General features: G+C 46.4%; 1 protein-coding gene across 2 annotated transcripts; it reads right to left on the bottom strand.

Annotated features, from left to right (window-relative positions):
* Positions 1-1,638: 1,638 nt before the first annotated feature.
* CD2 (CD2 molecule) lies at positions 1,639-15,385 on the bottom strand. Of its 2 annotated transcripts, none has more exons than XM_079932478.1 (5): positions 15,255-15,385; positions 12,371-12,676; positions 8,119-8,352; positions 3,302-3,424; positions 1,639-2,221 (listed from the first exon to the last, which is right to left on the bottom strand). In XM_079932478.1, exons 2-5 carry the CDS (start codon positions 12,597-12,599, stop codon positions 1,923-1,925), a joined length of 885 nt encoding a protein of 294 aa, XP_079788604.1. In that variant the 5' UTR covers positions 12,600-12,676; positions 15,255-15,385; the 3' UTR covers positions 1,639-1,922. The 2 variants fall into 2 exon arrangements, with proteins under 2 accessions (XP_079788604.1, XP_079788603.1); XM_079932477.1 differs by lacking the exon at positions 15,255-15,385 and adding an exon at positions 12,815-12,902.
* Positions 15,386-18,852: the final 3,467 nt, after the last annotated feature.

Here is an 18,852-nt window from a genome sequence, read left to right as displayed (position 1 = left end):
GCATGAGCTTCCTCTTGCTGTTCCCTCTACATGGGTAATTCTGCACCTCTGCTTCACCAGTTCTATTCATCTATTACAACTCAGTTCAAATGCCACCTCCTCCAGGAAGCCTTCTGTGTCACCCCAGTCCAAGCACTCAATCCAGATTCCAAGTCCTTCCTCTGGGCTCCTGTATTGGCCTCTGACCTATACTTATCACACTGTTACATTTATCCTGTAATTAGTCTACTCCTCCCCCAACTAGACAGTGAGTGCCTTGAGAGCAAAGATTCCATGTACACCTCTGTTTTCCTAGTACCTAGCACAGAGCTTGGTATGTAGTAGAAGTTCAATAAATGTTTGTTGAATGAGTAAATGATGAAGGATTGAATAGTTAGAGGCAATACGTGTTCTGTATGATATATAATGCCACAAGATTTCAGGAGAAAAGCACAGCGCGGGCTGGTAAGGCCAGGGAGGGCTTCAGGAAGGGAATGAGGTAGGAGCCATTCTGGCAGGATGGCTGATGGAATAGCGCAGGACTGCAATGAGGAAGGAGAAAGGGGGCAGTGCTAAGACCTTCATTTCTCTTCCTAGGTTGATCTTGTGATGACTGTTACTTGACTGGATTTCATGTTTGAATTTCAGGAAGCTATGGGCTTCCATTCATCATTATTCTTAATAATTAACTCTGGGAGCTAAAACAATGGATGTTCAGGTTCAGAGAAAAGAACAGTTCAACCCTCCGTGAGCTCTCACAGGAAGTCCTGAATGTACATAGACTTTGTGGTTTAGACCTCAGAGCTTCCTGCCCGAGCCTGACAAGGCTTAGCAAGTCTAAGAAGCTGGGAGAAGGTGGGCGGATGGGACCACAAACAACATGGTACCAACATTTCAAAGCAGGTGTCTTCTCACCACCTATTGTTTTAGAACCTTAACTGTAAACTGTTTTTTTTTTTTCTCCCACTTCCCTCAAAGTACAGCTAGCATGACTGCTAGCTGGGGGTGGGGCCTGAACTTTTAATAATGGTCCCTTAAGACTTGGGATTTGCTCCAGCCAAGTTGTCTCTTAGCCTGCCCTTCTACATGTTGTCTGCTAGGCTCATGGCACCTTCAGTATTCATGGATTCCCCTCTTTTCAAGGATGGTTCTACAGATCGTGGTGACCATGTCTGAAGAGTCAAGGAAGTGAAACGCAAAATGAGGTTATGTTTTCTGGTGTCTCTTGTTGAAGTGTGTGCACAGAGATTTCAATTCATTGTATAAATCTACCAATAGGCTGTGGGTCCAGCTTTGCAGCTGAGACCTGGGGAGTGGATTCTGGTTGTTCTGGTGGGGATTAAGGTGGCCCAGTTGAAGTGGGATGGCCAATTTGGTCCTGCCGTCACACCCCACCCACTAGCCTCTTTCTCATTCAGCAGCTCGATGCTGGGCTCCTTTCTACAGCGAGTAGATGCTGGGGTCAAATTCAAGGCATTTGTTTCACTTGTACTTGCGATATGGTAAGCAAGTGTCCACCCTAAGAAAACCAAGGGTCTCTCAAGCAGGAAGCTGCTTGTAGCGAGACATGGCCACAGCGACTGCTTGACATCTGACACCGGCACGTGCTCTGACAGGGAGGGTACGAGAGCTCTAGGATTCTGCGCTCCATCACCCATCATCCTAATGTGTGCACTTTTATTGTTTTTCCCTTCCTGCTGAGGTGGAGATCTGTGAGGAGGCCAGAGACTCCAGACGTCAGACCACATGGCTGAGTTGGAAGGTACAGACATGGCTGTGGCTCCTGGGCTGGGGAGGAGATCATGGTCTGCTTGTAGAGCACACTTGATGGAAGTGTGGGCATGCACACCTGGAGTGGAGAAATTCCACAGCGCCTTTTATGGGAAAGGACGGTTTTTAATCTCTTTTAATTAGAGGAAGAGGACAGCTGCGTCAGGAGACAGTTACGAGTTTTCTTCGACCTCACAGGGAGGTTTCGTTTGAACTCGAGGCTTGGGGAGGGGAGGGCCTTTTTGCAGGTGAACTTGTTTGCCCGGGGTAGGAGGAGGCCTCTTCTTCTGCTGGTGCTGGACACGGGGGCCAGGAGGCCTGGGACGATGAGCGGGTGCTTGGGGACGATGACCAGGTATTGGAGGCGTTTGGGACATGGCTGGATCTTGAGGAGTTGAGCCTGGAATTTGGTGGGGCTTCCAGCCCCTTTCCTCAGGGGTCAGTCTCTTCCCTCTTATCTCCATCTCTTCATCTGCAACAATAAAAACCTCGGAAGAGTTTTTCTTGGCAAGATACAATCAAGATCAATATAACTATTTATTGAGTGCCCCTCCTGTGTACAAGATGTCACGCTAGCTGCCCTGGGGGATACGATGAGGAAGCAGAAGCCACCTCTACCCTCTAGAGATTCCAGGCCTTGGGGGGGTAGGGGAGACAGAAATGCCCACCAGGAAAATAGAGGGAGAGCCCAGGGCTTTAGAGACCAGTGGGGGATGGTTTTGTGCCTGGGTCTCCAGGGAGCAGAGAGGGCACTCAGACCCCAGGCCTGCCTCTGAGTCATCCCAGGGATCATGCCCTAGAGCACCTCAGGGTTACGGCCCTTGTAATAGGATCTGAGTAGTCAGAGAGGACATTAGTCACTCCCTGCCTTTGGATGGGTCTCTCAGTTAGATCTGCCTTCCCCCCAGTTCTGCTGTCATTCACCCACACTGCTTTGAGTGGCCTGGACGTTCCCTGAGCCAGCTCCTCGCTTATGAGCATAACTTTTTCATTCTAGGTGAGTTTTCAGACTGGCCTGATTCAAGGAAGAAACACTCACAGCCCTAACCCCTCCCCTTGGAACAGTGAATTGGAAAGGGGATATAAACATCCAGTTTTAGAACCAGTGAGTCCCTGATGTCCTGAAATGTTACCTGTATTCCTAGGAGCTTGGTCTTGAACCCACCTTGGCCACACCCTCAGGAGAAAACAAGGTGTTTCTTCACAGAAATTGTGTTTCGAAGCTTATCTTTCTACCCACATAGATATATGTGGCTCATTCAACATATGTCCACACAGCTTTATACCCGGTCAGCCTCAGGTGGTGGATTCCAATGAGGCCAGCCTGGATGGAGCTTCTCAAAGCTCCCACATGGTTATCACTGAGAATTTGTTTTTCAAAACTCAAGCTAACCACAAAATGGAACAAACTGTAACTGCCGGTTACAGCCCTGACATTCTGAAACTACCCATCTCCATTATTTTCTTTCCAGACTCTAAGTGCCAGACCCATGAGTTGTTTCCACGGGGATTTCACCCAGGCCTGTGGTGGGACAGAAGAGAGGGAGCTTACCATTTCTCCTACTCCTCTGTTTTTTCCTCTTGCTAATGTAGAAAACGAGTAGTGCCACGAAGACAAGGAAGACGGTGCCTCCTACGCAAATGCCGATGATGAGATAGATATCCAGACCTTTCTCTGCAAGAGGAACAGACGTGGGATGGATGGGAGCGTCCTGGGAAGAGGGGCCATTTCGTTGTTCTGGCCAAGGACTCGAGGACTCCTGCCTCCTCTCTTTCAGATAAAAGAGCTTGGTGGGACTTTTCAACCTCAGGGAAGCCAAGCTCATGGAGGCTGTGAACTGGGTCAATACCTGAGCGGGTGCAGGGTCCAGGATAAGCCCTCTCAGAACGTTCCTTGGAGAACTGCTCTCCTGAACCACAAATGCCTGATTCTTCACGTACCAAGCACTGTCCCCTATCAAGGAGAATGTCACAGAAGTTTAGATCTGAGAAAGAGTTTAGAGAAAATCTAGGGTAATCTCTAGTTTCACAGACAAGGCCCAGAGAGGGAGGATGAGTTGCCTGAGGCCACACAGTATCCATTCCTGAGTGGTTCCTTTAAGCAGCCCCTCGTCTCCATGTTTCTGCACTGTTTTTCCAGCTTCATCTCCGGCTGCCCTCCCACGTCATGATTTTTTCTCACCCTCTTGACCAGAAAGTTTCTAAAGACAGGATACATGTTTCACGTGTCCAACCCAGTTCTCTGACCTCAGAGGCAGCACCCCGTCCCAGATTTTCCCTGGCCTGTGAGAGAAACTCAGACACACGGTGAGTTAGCAGCAGCAGTGGACTTGATCTTCAGCTCACAGATCTTCAGCTGCTGTCATGCAATGAGGATAACAACGACTGTGTTAAGAGAAATGGGTTTGAGAGCAGGCTTTTCTAGGCAAGAGCTGTGTGACATTTGGCAAGTTACTCCACCTCTCTGAGCCTGTTCCTGTCTTTAAAAAATGGAGATAAGGAACTTATATCACAGGTGGCTGCTGGAAGTCAATCAGATAATGGATGTGAAAGTGCTTTGTAAACTGTAAAACTACACACAAAGATCAGGGTCTGCTCTGACTACAGTTCCGTGCACCGGTGCTTCTGGGAGCTATTTCCCGGGAGGGATGCTGGGCCATCTGCCCTTTTGTGAGTCAACAGCAGTCACAGAGGCAGCAGCTGGGGCCAGGGTTCAGGGGACTCGTACATCTGGAGAACAAATGGAGTTCTGCCCAACATCACAAGGAAACCCTTCTCTAGCCAAACATTCCTGGGAAGATACTGTTGTTCATGAAGCCCAGGATGGGCCCCAGGAGCAAGTCAGAGGCTCAGAAACGAAACTAAATAGGTTTCCAGACTGCGGTGGGTTGTTAATCCTTGCTTTCTTTCCTAAGTCTCCCTCTGACCCACTCTTTGCCTGCCAGTTACACAGCCTCTCTATGCTCTGCGGATGAAGCGGCTTCCATTGGAAAAGCAGGCATAATCCTAACCTGCTGTGAAACTGGACCGGGAAAGTTGGGGGGTCCTTTAGGCCCTGCCTGCTTGGAGGAAGGGCCAGGGCTATTGGAGTCCACCTTGGGCTGAGCCAAGGACTTCCCAGGGTCTGACCTGGGTGCCGGGGGGCATGGGCCTAGGACCAGTTGGGGAGCAGGGACTAAACCACGCAGCCACTAGCTTGTCTTCTCAGAGTCCTCAGGCAGGGCAAGCACGCCCCTATCTGGGCACACTTGGGAATGTTGGAGCGCCTTACACAGTCTGTTCACAGATTCGTCCAGCACAGCCTCTGGGGGCTTTCTGCGGGGAATGCTCCAGTGTGTCTCAGAGGCAGCTGTGGCTCTGTCATTGAAAGCTATGTCCTCACAGTCACTAAATCCAGACACACTCCTTCCTGCACTCCCTCTTGGAGATAATGTGCCCACGAGTTTATGTGGTGGAGTCCTTCTTGTGTGTCCAAACCTGCTCCTTCCTCCTACTATTTCGGTTTTAAGTACATGCTCATCTTTTCTGAGCCAAGTGGTTAATCTTGTCATTGCTCCACTCTGCCTTGGCCTTTTAGGATGAAACATCCAGGTCCATTTTAGGGTTTTCAAGAGCAGCCCTGTCCTCCCCAGTCTCCCCCTAGGTATTCCTCCCATCTCTCTAGTGGCCCCTTCCCAGACTGGCTCCCACTCTGTACCACAGAGTAAGGGACAGGAATGCTCCGGTCTTCCAACCTCATCTTCCCCCAAAGCCCTTCTTCCCTCGCTCCATCCCTCATGCACACACATTTTTATACTGGTGGGATCTAGTTAAAATAAGCGTGGAGTAGGGCTGCCAGATAAAACACCGGATGCCCAGTTAAATTTGAAATAAACAACGAATAGTTTTTAGTATAAGTATGTCCCACGCAACACTTGGAGCACATTTATACTGTCTCTTTTTATTTGCTAAATCTGGCAGCTCTAATCAAGAGCCTCCTAAAAGGGGATTAAGAGCTTGTGAAGTCGAGGAGGGGCGACTTCACTCACTGTGCCTTAGTGATGGGGGGCACGGAGGGACGGCTGGTGGGCAGACATAGACCTCACAGGAGGTGAAGGGACGCTGGTCTGAGCGTGTGACTGGCAGACTCTAGCATGGTCCCCGCTGAGCCCTGCCTCCTGGTATTCCCGCTGGTGTGAGACCCTTTCTGATTAAATGTGGGCTGGACTTACTGACAGGCTCCTAATGAATAGAATACCGCAGCAGTGATGCACCATCTATCACTCCTGAGATCAAGTACAAAAAGTCCACGGCTTGGGCTTCCCTGGTGGCGCAGTGGTTGAGAGTCTGCCTGCCGATGCAGGGGACACGGGTTCGTGCCCCGGTCCGGGAAGATCCCACGTGCCGCGGAGCGGCTGGGCCCGTGAGCCATGGCCGCTGGGCCTGCGCGTCCGGAGCGTGTGCTCCGCAGCGGGAGAGGCCACAACAGTGAGAAGCCCGCGTACCGCAAAAAAAAAAAAAAAAGGTTGCTCTGGGGGAAGTAGCTGCCATATTGTAAGGCAGCCCAATGCCGCCCCCGGGAGTGAACTTGGACATGGATGCTCCCCCAGTAGTGCTTGCACCTGACTGACATGACTGCAGCCCCTGCCTGTGTCTTTTTTTTTTTTTTTTTTTTTGCGGTACGCGGGCCTCTCACTGTTGTGGCCTCTCCCGTTGCGGAGCACAGGCTCCGGACGCGCAGGCTCAGCGGCCATGGCTCACGGGCCCAGCCGCTCCGCGGCACGTGGGATCCTCGAGGACGGGGCCACGAACCCGTGTCCCCGGCATTGGCAGGCGGACGCTCAACCACTGCACCACCAGGAAAGGCCCCTGCCTGTGTCTTGATTACAGCTTCATGAAAGACTCTGAGCCAGAAACATCCAGTTAAGTCACTCCCAGATTCATGTCCCACAGAAACTGTGAGATAATAACTGCTTGTGTTTTAAGCCACTAAATGTGGGGTTGTTTGTTATGCAGCAACTGATAACTAATTCAAAATGTATATTAAAATGTCTCACTTCTGATTTCACACCAGCTCAGGGCTGCTTCCTAGGGTCACTGACCAGCCATACTCACTATAGAAACTCAGGGCCTCTGGCCAAATAACTATCTTTTGTGCTCAGTTTCCTGTCGGGGGGTTGTCTAGACAGCAGTGGAGACATAATCCCAGAGTAGCAGATGAGTAGACTCTTGGGGATCACAGGGCTCATCTTCTTTGTGGACCAGGAGGCTGAAGCCCGGAAAGGGGAAGGAACTCTGTCCAGGTCATCCCTATATATTTGGACAGACCCAAACTAGAAGCCAAGACTCCTGGCTCCCAGAGCAGGCCACCTTTCAAAAATTACTTCTAGGGCTTCCCTGGTGGTGCAATGGTTGAGAGTCCGCCTGCCGATGCAGGGGACACGTGTTCGTGCCCCAGTCCGGGAAGATCCCACGTGCCGCGGAGCAACTGGGCCCATGCACCACAACTACTGAGCCTGTGCTGTAGAGCCCACGAGCCACAACTGCTGAAGCCCTCGCACCTAGAACTCAGGTTCCACAACAAGAGAAGCCACCGCAGTGAGAAGCCCACGCACCACAACAAAGAGTAGCCCCTGCTCGCCGCAACTAGAGGAAGCCCACACACAGCAGCGAAGACCCAACACAGCCAAAAATAAATAAATTTATTAAAAAAAATTACTTCTAGGGGTCACATGAGGCTGGTGGTCCAGGGACGAGCTTAGACTCTTGAAGTTTCAGAACTTTCTGGTGCTGGGCTGTCTGCTCTGAGGCAGTGAGAGCATTGCCCACCTGTGTTCATGGTCCTCCCTGGCCTCGAGCTCTTCTTCCCCCCAAGCCTCTAACTCCCCGGGTTTCTACAGCCCTTCTGCACCTGCCCCTGATAGGAGGTGCCAGCCATCTCCCCTCCAGAAAGGAATCTTTTTTGCTCCCTTCTCCATTATTGCCCTAGGAGCCACAATCATGGTCACTGACTAGCTGAGGGATCGTGGGCCAGTCAGCTTGCCTCTCTGGGAAGTGGCGGTCTGTGTGAGATCACCGTCACAGCTCCTTTTATCTCTTCAACTCGGCAATTCTTCCTCCTAGCAGAGAATCTTTTTCATTGCCTGAGGTTATACCATGCTCTCTGAGAAGATTCCCAAGATGGGCAACCACAGAGCACTACCTCCTCTCTCCTCTAGGACTTCCCTTGAAGATTTCCGGGGAAAAGGGGATATGTTTTCAGTCCTCACCCTGAGCCGAGCATGCCTCCTAGCCCAAGCACCCAGGCCCTGGAGCGGTCCTCTGCTGTGGGCCTCAAAGGCCGTGTTTGTGAAGTGAACTTGGGGTGTCTGACCAGTGCCCACCACGCACCTGAACAGCTGATGGTCACCGTGCTCGTTTGGGCACCGACATTGTTACTCGCCACGCAGTTGAATGATTCAGTCCGTTTGCTCTTCAACTTGTATGTGATGACCTTCTGATGACTTTCTTTGATACGGGTCTCATTTATAAACAGTTTTAATTGAGGGTCACTTCCTTTTGCTACCTCGCAGATCAGGGTTCTGTTGGTACAACTCCAGGAAATTACAGGTTTTGAGACCATCTCTGGAAAGAAAAGAAAGATTCAATTCATATTAGGCCATTTACTGATTGTAAAAGACGCACCTATTTATAGAGGGGAAATTGAGTTAGTTTGGGACCAGAAAAAATTTCAAGGACCCCTAGCAATTTTCAAAAATCATTTCTATTTCATTTTATTTATACAGCACATTCACAACAAATTTATTTCTGATATTTACAGATACATTATATCAGTAAAAGATACATCATATCACAGGCTTATGTGCTGTTTTAGACCTTAAAATGTTTTCACATATAGGATATCCTTTCATCCCAACAGAGAGGCACATGTTTTTCTTCTTGTTTACAGATGAAGCACCCAAGGCTCTGAGAGGTTAAATGGACAGTCCAAGGGCACCCACTAATAAATGGCAAATCAGGAGAGGAGCTCACCCTTCCAAATCCAAGTTCAGTAGTACGGGTAAGAGGTTTACCACACCCCGCTCCCCATATGCTCAGGAGCCTGTGAGGGATAGCGGGGTGGGGGCAATGCTTTAAGAGCAGCTGGGAACTTGTCCCTGGAGGACTGGTACATGTGTAGCCTGGGGCCTTGGTCACAAATGAAGCAGCAGGTCCTGGGAGCAGGGGGTCAGGTGTGCAGTTCAAGGTCTGGAGGGAGAGAACGCCTTCAGCGTCCCAGAGCTGCTGGACCTCACCACTGGACCTCACTGGACCTCATCCACAAGAGAAGGATAAGAAAGACATTCCCCACCTATCACAGCAGGGATGACATGTGACAAAGCCCTGGCACACTGACAGGTACTGACAATATTGGTGGTAGTTGTTGTAGTCGTAATCATACACGCCCTGCCTCTCCTTTTCTGACATGATAACATTCGAAGGCTGCGTCATGAAAGAAAAAGCCCTGGCCTTGGTGTCAGTTGGGCCGGGTCCAAATCCTACTCCACCACTTGCGAGCCGTGTGACCAACTTCTGCCCTTTTTCTCATCCTTCCCTCTCTTTCCTCAGACTTGCCACTTTCCTCTCTCAGCATCCTTCCATTCTTTATGCAGATGGATAGCTTTTTTTTTTTTTTCTGATTTCCTCCCTCCCAGACAATAATATCTTCCCCATGAACTTTCTCACCAAATTTCATTTCCGTCCCAAAATATAGGCAGGCAGAAATTAAGGGTTTTCTTTTTCCCATCCCGGGATTCGGTGTGACCCAGAATGAAGAGGATGGAAAAACATCACCATATACAAGAAGACAGGGTCAGTGCATACCCTAGGGGTTGAGTCAAGGAGTTTGCTTGTGTTTTCAAAATGGAAATACTCTTTTTTTATTTATAACAGTAAATCACATCACTGCAAAAATGGATAAAATACCAAAAAAGTTTCAAGAAGATTAAAAACCACTTGCAATTCTACTACCCAGAGTCAATAATTATTAATGTTTCGCTGCATCCCTTTAACAAATGTTTTCTATGCCATGCATACCACATATAAATAGTGTTCTAGAAACTAAAACTGGATCATAGATTTTTTTAGTCTGCTTGTTTTCCTTTAATGATCTATTATGAAATCCTTTTAGGAACACCAATAAATATACACTTTCATCATCTTTTTAAACGATCTATTCTTGATTTAATTAATAAGTTCCTAACTGCTGGGGACTTTAAGATCCTTTCCAGTATTTCACTGATATGAACCACCCAGAGATGAGGAGCCACTCGAAGTCATATCTTTACATACATCCTCTCTGTAAGATACTTTCCTACAAGAGGCACGGTTGGATCCTGTGGGGCACGCCTCACAGATGAGGCTCTTTGATTCCAGGTTGCTAGGACAAACTCCTTCTCCACTAACATCTGCTTTTGAGGGGCCTTCCACTGGTTCCTCAGCTGGCAGCAGCAGCCCCCTCCTTAAGGAGCTGTGGGTACCAAGGTTGGAGACTGAGAAGCATGGAGGAACTAAGAGATGGGGAGAGCACGAGCACTGAGGAGTCAGGTATAGTGTTCCAGGTGCCCAAGGCACCTATGCTTAGTTGTCTCCCTGAAGCCTTGTCCCATGGAATAGCCGATAGTTATTATTATGAAAATCAGACTCAGAGCAGACAGAGAATTTGTCCAGGGTCATGTGGCAGGAAATGGTGCCTGGACCCACAAATTGACACGCTGTGTGACATTCACACACACACACACACACAAACACAATGAGATGGCTGCTGTGTCATGGAAAGATCTGTGTCTTTTGGCAAAGGAGTGAAGGTTTATTTTTGAGGTCATGAAAGCATTCTAAAATTGATTGTGGTCATGGTTGTACAACTCTGTAAATATACTACAAGCCATGGAATCATGGCTGAATTTTATAGTATGTGAATTATACCACAATAAAGCTGTTTGGGGGTTGGGTGGGGGAATGTCACCATTCTTGCTAAAACTAGCCTTGGGTTTGGATCGTGACTTTGCTCCTGTCAAGCCACTTCCGTTTCCTTATAGATAGTAAGGGGATAATAACAGCTACCTCTCAGGATTGGTGGGAACCTTAAATAAGATCCTGTAGCAAAGCACGTGACATCTCACTGGTAACCATTACTACCACTGCAGTACCAAAGGAAACATGAATGTGAAGCTCAAGTTCAAAACAGGACGCTCAAGCCCATGCTGGCGGAGTCACGACATCTGTGGTTCCCAGAGCCCACAAGCAGAAGTCCCTTCTGGCTCCATTCTGTCTCGCCCCATTTCTGGAATGTACTCTCCGTCCTGGTGCAGGTCCAGGTATGGAAAGTTGTCATTTGCAGAGGAGCTGACAATGTCTGTGACTGTTGGAGGGGGGCTGCTACCAGTTCCGAGCGCTCAAGAACAGGGCTGGATGGTGACTCTAGGTAGGAGGAGGGGGCCCGTCCTATGGCAGCGTTTCCTGTGCAAAGCACGGAAATGCTTATTTGCTCACTGAATCTCTGGCTGTGCTCACGCTGGGGTTCCTGTCTTCCTCTCCAAGCTAAGTACAGCTTCCTCTTCTCACTTTTATCCACACCCAGCCAAGTGACCCCTGGACTTATGACTTCATTTTCACTTCCATTCTATTGTACTTTCTCTTCCCTGTCTCCCAAACTCAAGCCACTTTGCTCATCCTTTCTCCACACATGACGCCCGACGTCATCGGTCTTTAGGCATTTTATAGGCACCCTTTAGTCTAGGCCACTAGTTATCAGCTTTGGCTGCTCATTAAAATCACCTGGGGAGTTTAGCACCTACGATGCCCAGGCCCTGCACCAAGAAACGCTGATTAAATTGGTCTGGGATGGGACTCAGCACTGGTAACTTTAATAGCACCTCAGCTGATTCCAACGTGAAACCTGAATTGAGTGTCACCCACCAGCCCTTCCCTACTTCACTTGGAGTAAAGCAGCAGCTTCCTAGCTAGGCTTCAAGCTTCCATCTTCAATAGCTACTACTACCCTCCCAGTACACGCAGAGACATACAAAGCCACACCTTGTGTATTTTCTACAGATATCAGCAACAATCATCTTCCACCTTTGATCATGCCGATGTTGAGCTGATTAGAAACAAGGGCTGTTCATCCTTAAATTCACCATTTCCAGCCCTTTTCTGCCTTACAATTACTCCTTCAGGACATCCTGGCTTGAAATTGTCTCTCTGGATGGAAGACCCACTGCCCTCCAGTCAGCCTCCCCTTCCCAGTCTCGTACCTAGCTTGCCCTTCAGCATCCACCTGGAACGGCCACCGTTTTCTTCTGCCCACCTGTTCCCCTCTTCGTGATTAACGCAGGATCTTAATCCGGATCCTTCACTCAACCCTGCATCCCCACAGCCTCTGAAGAGAGAGTTTGAGGTATGTAGACTTGAGGGTCTATTAGCTGTGGATTCCATCTCTCTCACAGGACTGGAGTCTGCACCGAGGTAGGAGGGATGCATTCGATTTCCTTTAGGGCCCCCCCAAGGCCAAGGTCAGGGCTGGGGACATTTCATAAATGCTATTCCTCAACTTGCTAAATAGCGCCCATACTGAGATGGAGGAATTTAGGGGACAGAGACTTACCTTGAACCTTCAAATCAAATGCTTTCTCCAATATGTTTTTTCCATTCAAATCATATACAGATACTGTGTAGACGTCGCTATCATTTCTCTTCAGAGCTTTAATTTTCAGAGTTCCATTTTTTAACATCACATACGTGTCCGTTATCTGGTAAGGTGGCTTGTGTTGTTTTAATTGTGCAATCTTGATTTTGTTTTTGTCCCATCGTGTATCTGCTACCCTATCATTCATTTGAAAACCAGGAATGTCCAGGTTGATGTCATGATCCAGGCAACCCCAGATGACTTCAGTATTTTCAGAGACCTCACCTACAAAAAGCAAGAAAGTTACTGAGGTAGCTCACTGCCGAGGAAAGCTGGGCTGTGACCTCTCTGACGCTTGCACTCACTTCAGGGTTGCCAAAGAAGCTTCTAATGGTGACAGTGGAGACCCACGCACCAACTTACCTTTGGTGGAAACAGTGAAAATCAGAAGGAAGCTGGTTAAGATTTTACATGTGAGGCTCATCTTTGGCGTTAGTTTCCTTCTTGTGATTCTGAGCTCTTCTTTAAAAAGGAACTGAAATAACACCAGTGGAATCCACCCCATGAGAGCTTAACCACGTGCCTCTCCTTTTTGCTTCTTTACAGTGACATAGAAAACAGACACACACACATGCGCGCGCGCACACACATACAAAACCTGGCTGATGTGCTCCTTTGCCAAAGCAGGTGTATTTATGAGTGTGTGTCTTCTTATAACATTTTAATCCTCACAACAACCTTGAGTGGGTTTTATTATTCCCGTCGAAGAGAAAAGGAACTAAGAGGCTAAATAAATCACACAGGATCCCCCTTTAGTTAACAAGGAGCCAAATTCAACCATACGGCCCATCTTCTATCTGTTCTGTTGTAATGTCCCTAACAGGACCACATAGAAATATAGGTAAATGTTTGTAAGCGAATAGCTAGCAGAATACAATCATTTATTCCATGATTACAAATACTGGAAAATGTATACATACTAAACAATTATGAAAGTGGATTTTTTCTCTTTCTCAAAAGACATTTTAAATGTTCTAAGACTGTTTATGTGATAAAAAGAAACAAATACAAATTGAGTCTCAGCTGTCAATGCTTGAAATCCCCAAATCTTATGTTTAGCATACATTTTATAGCTATATTGAAATTCACAGATAGGTAAATAAAAAATTGTTCCAAAACAAACAAAAATGCATTGAGACTATGAAATGCTATTAAACAATCAGAACAAATCATCCAAGAAACATTTAAGATGGTTAACACTGTAGATGGTTAAGGAAAGGAAGAGATAAGGAGAAAAAAGAGAAGTGCTAGAGGACAGGAGAAAGACAGAGGAGAGAAACGTGTGAGACAGGGAGAGAAACAGAGAGGCACTGATGGACACAACCAGAAAAAGAGGCACAGAGAGACCCAGCTATAGAGAGAGGAGCACCCAGTTACAGATTTCCAATGTAAAATTCTAGCCTTATGATTCTTTAAGATAGAGTGAGCAAAAATCTTAAAAATTGTGCTTGTTTTCTGTTTCAACTTTAGGTGCAACTGTGGATGTCCTGTCTCAGAAAGTTGCCCAGGAAATGAAAGTAAGTCAAAACAATGGGTCTCAACCACTGGGCAAAAGGAAGCCTGAATAGGATATTTACCTCACGATTGTGTGGCAAATCCCTAATTCACATAATCCACAAAAATAGAACGCAGTTGGATTACATTTTTAAATGTTAAAAGTATAACACAGTGCTACAGAAAAACAGTATGGAAGGATATTTTCATGCCTTTGAGTATGGAAGGCCTACCTACATATACTATAGGTTCCAAAAGTATGAATAAAGAAAAGATGGACACAGCTATGTAAAAATGTAATACTGAAGTATAGGCAAAGAGACGATGAACAAAATGAAAAGAATGACAGAAAAATTTGCCATATATATGAAAAATTATTAATATCCAAAGTATATAAATTATTCCTATCCATCAAAAAGACAAATGAAATTCAGTTCTTAAAATGAGCAAAGGATATAAATGAGCAGTTTATAGAAGAAAAACTTCATAGAAAAAAATGTCAATAAATGTATGAGAAGCCATCTAATGTTACATATATATATATTATAGCCATAAAACACCATTTTCACAATCAGATCGACCAAGTTAGAAAAGATAGTGATTTACATTATTGGCACGAATGTAGGGAGAAACAGTCACCTTCATAGAATATTAGAGAGAGTGTATAAAGCCATACCTCCCATGGGGTGGAATTTGGAAAATTTCATTAAACTTTAAAATATATATATTTTTTACCAGTAATTTTAACGTGAGAAATCTATCCTTCACAAATACTTGCATAAACGTGCAAAAATCCTGTTCAAGATGTTTGTTACAGTGTTTTTTTGTAATAAAAATTTTCAAACAACTAAAATGATGGTATATTCACACTATGAAATATTGAATAACAGTTAAAATAGAATGAAGTAGCCCTAAAAGTAAGAATCTATTCTATCATTATTATATTATATTATATCACATGTAATAGTGTATGCATAGGAAAAAGTCTGTAAGGACTCATGCCAAACTTTTAACAGTGTTTCCCCTCTCAGGACTAAAATTTGGAAGCGGAAGAAAGGAAACTTTTACTTTTTACTTTATCAACTTCTGGGAAGTGAGAAATTTTGATAATGAATACATTAATTTTGTAATAAAAAGTTTTTTTGATAGAGGGTGCTTAAGACACATGTTTTCTCAAAAGTATGTGCAGATCCTGAGAAGCAATTATCATCTAGCTTCCTTGCTTGTAAGTGGCTAACTCACTGGCCAGCTGCCAACGCCAGCCTCTGAAGGTCTGGTCCAGACGATGTGGTGACCGCCATGGTGTTACCTGTTTCAGCTTTCCTGATAGTTTTCCTAGGCTCTCATGGAGCAAGTGGAGAGCAACTTTCTGTTCTTTTTAAAACGTTAATCCTGCTCCTCTCACATCTTTCTTAATTCTGAATGACGAATGAGCTGGACTTCAAAGGGCAGAAACTGAAAAAGAAAGGGATCGATAAATCTATGTAAAATTTAAAAATTTTGTACATAAAAAGCCCTAAAAACCATTAAAAGACAAAGTACTAAAGGGGGCAAATTATTTGCAAGATATATAACAAAGTTTAATATCCTTAAAATTGAATTTTTTATGTAAATGTAGAAAGAAAGTGTAGAAAAAACACCTTGATATTAAATTTGGTTAAAGTTGTCAAAGGGACAATTCACAAAAAAAGAAATACAACTGAATAAGCCTATGAAAATGTAGTCAATTTATTAATAAAGCAATGTAAATTTTAACATAGATGCATTTTTCATCTTTTTTTAAAAAAATAAACTATACAGTATTAATGATAGTAAAAACAGAAATTCTTGAATATGGACAGTAGAAATGCAAACAAGTGTAGAGTTTCTGGTGGACAGTTTGTCAGTGTGAATCAGAAGCGTCAAGAATATTCATATTTTGACCTAGCAAGTCCACAAGAATGATTTTATCTTAAGGAAATAATGAAAGACTTACAAGACTTGGCTGAAAGTTTATATCTTGTAGCATTTTTTCTAAGTCAAAATTGCAGATGATTTAAATTTTTTTTGTGTGTGTGTGCGGTACACGGGCCTCTCACTGCTGTGGCCTCTCCCGTTGCGGAGCACAGGCTCCGGACGCGCAGGCTCAGCGTCCATGGCTCACGCGCCCAGCCGCTCCGCGGCATGTGGGATCCTCCCGGACCGGGGCACGAACCCGCGTCCCCTAGCATCGGCAGGCGGACTCTCAACCACTGCGCCACCAGGGAAGCCCCCCAGAGAATATTTAATTGTGGTATACCAATGATGGTGGCAACTCTTTGACAATTAGTCAACTCACTCAGCTGCATCTAAAGTACCTGCCCAGTTCAGGGTAATAAAACTGGCATCGGTTTAAATATTTGAAAGGAGGAAATTTGTTAAACAAATCATGATATGGACAAAAACTGAATATGGAAAAAAAAAAGGTCACGATAAAAAATGTAATCCCATTTTTGTTTCTCAAAATGTGTGTGCTGGGTGTGTGTCTTTTGGAAGGATGTCCACCAGGGTGTTGATCTCTGCGCGTGGGATAATGGCTATTGTTCTGTTGTCCTTGTTTGTTGCTGCTATTCTAACATTTCCGAATTGAATATATATTGCTATTCAATTGATTTCTTTTTAATTCTAAGTGGGCCTCCCACTTAGGTAAAACCTCCCAGTACTGAGGGTGGGTGCAGTTCCTACCCTCCTGTATGTGAGCTTCCGGGGAAAATCCACTGATGACTCATTCCAAATTTTCCCTCTCCAACCTCACTGCCCTCTAGGGGCTGTCTCTTGTTCTGTCTTCATTGACTCTTCCTACCCAAACTAATACTCCTGGGGAAATAGTCTAAGAGGGAAGGGAGTAAGAAGCAGAGGAGGAAGGGGCGGAAGAAGACCTTTCCAGAGATTTCACTCTAGGACCAATCCCTATCCCTGACTACTGAAATACCTTTGGTCCTCACTCCTGCCTCCCTCAAGTTGTGTCAAGGTAATGCGCTCGAGAGAGAATCAGGTTGTGTTCACGCTGCAGCAGTTCACGCCCAACCAAATGTCCTGAATTGTCAGATTTTAGAGCAGCAGGAAATTCAGGAAGCGATCTGGTCTCCTCTCTGCATTTCAGCTGAGGGTCTTGAGCTCAGGGAGGTTCTAGGGTGTGTCTGTCCGCCTTGTCCAAGTCAGCAGCCTAATGCCCAGCTTCTGGGACACTGTCTGTTACCCACTGAGACCTCAGGGTCATCTTTGCCTCCCACCCCTCGTGTGCTTCTTCAACTTAGGAAACACTATGGCCAGCCTCGCTTTCCTACTTAACATACATCTCCTCTCTTTGGTACCACTGCTCGTGCCCTGGTTATACCTTCCCACAAGCTCAGGTGAGAAACACGAAAAAGGAGGTAAGCAGGTTGCATTTTATACTAAAAACTGAGTGTGCCGTGGCTTCAGTGAGGATCGGAAAGGCCACCGCGTGTGTGTGTGTGTGTGTGTGTGTGTGTGTTTGTGTGTGTGTGTGTGTGTGTGTGTGTGTGTGTGTGTGTGTGTGTGTGTTTGCAGCCTGGTCCTGCTGTTATTCAGCTTGGCTGTGTATCTGGGTGGTCACATCAGAATCGGCATCAATCCGCAGCCATTTTCACTGCCAGGCAGCGAGTGGGTCTTCTCCCAAAGGCAGCCTCGTGCAGACAGCCGCCGATGCATATTCCACGGAGGGAGACCTCCATCTCTGAGCGCCAAGTCCTCTGCCAGGTGTTATCTCCTCTGAGGCAAGAACTGAGTTTTCTTTTCCTTTGGAGTTTCCCACCCACACAGCAGGCAGGAGAGAATCAACCCACAGAGGCAGTTCCTGTGTGAAGTCTGGATACCTGAAAGGAGAGTCATTCAGCCTGGAAGTCCCCCACGGGGCAGGGAGGGGGCTGGGGGGGCCGTAAAGGCCTCTGAGAGAAGGGATACACTATGTCTATGTACGTCACTAGTTGTATAATCACATGATTACAGAGAAAAGAGATTTGTGCCAAAGAGAGCTGGCCCACGCATACTAGTTATACAGACCTAGGCATGCAGTTTCAGCTTGTGAGCCTCAGTTTCCACGTTTGTGAAAGACGACAAAGGCTCCATCCTCAAGCTTATTGTGAGTCAGATGAAGTGATGTGTGTCCAGTGTCTAGGGCAGTGCCTGGCCCCGAGGAGATCCTCGACAAACATCACCTCTCCTGTTTGCCACTATGTTCCTGATAAACGGGTCTACTTCAGAGAATAAGGGGCGGGGACAAAACTGAGAAGCTTTGCCTTCAGAAATTAGCCGGGAGAGCTGGAGGCTCTCAGGGTTTCGGAATACTTTCCAGCAAGAAAGTTGCGGATTAAGACCAACAAGAGCTAGGAAACTATAAGATTTCTTAGGGCACGTATTGCTTTGCTCTGCTTTTTATTTTTGTAGCCTTCTTCCCCGTACTTATTTCTCAGGGCTGCTGAGCTAGAACGCCAGCAGGACCTGTGAGTTTGTGATAGAAGAAGCAGTGAAACAGAGCGCTTCTCAGCTGCTAGGCTTGGGGACACGAGCCCAGGGAACAAGAAGACGGTACTGGCTGCAGAGTAGGGGAAAAGACTGAGGGCCAGCACCTGAGAAGAACAGGATGGAGACACCGGCTGGCCTAGGCCCTGAGAAGGGTCCACGGTGGCTGGAAGTCCATGTAACTCTCCCACAAACAGCAAGAACGCAGTAAATGCTGGTTGCATGAACAACTGAATAGAGAAGGTAAAAGAAGTGGTGGTATGCTGGAATTCGAGCTGGAAGATCCAGGTTTAAAGTGAGCTCTAACTTTTCCCACTTGCTAGCTGTGTGCCCCTCAAAGTCCTTCTGTGAGCCTCAGTTTCATCGAGTCTGGGATGGTGAGGTAGGAGAGGGGCAGCAATTCTGCT

This window comes from Stenella coeruleoalba (genome assembly GCF_951394435.1).
Source record: "Stenella coeruleoalba genome assembly, chromosome: 1".
Taxonomy (NCBI): Eukaryota; Metazoa; Chordata; class Mammalia; order Artiodactyla; family Delphinidae; genus Stenella; species Stenella coeruleoalba.
This window is presented reverse-complemented; position numbering and strand designations above follow the sequence as displayed.

What these genes read in the sequence shown, in the direction of transcription:
- CD2 (XM_079932477.1), bottom strand. Translation starts at nt 12,875, where the DNA reads ATGAGCCTCACATGTAAAATCTTAACCAGCTTCCTTCTGATTTTCACT. An exon ending in TTTCACTGTTTCCACCAAAG is followed by an intron (nt 12,677 to 12,814) that starts GTAAGTTGGTGC and finishes TGCTTTTTGTAG; the next exon opens with GTGAGGTCTCTGAAAATACT. An exon ending in ATTTGATTTGAAGGTTCAAG is followed by an intron (nt 8,353 to 12,370) that starts GTAAGTCTCTGT and finishes TTTTCTTTCCAG; the next exon opens with AGATGGTCTCAAAACCTGTA.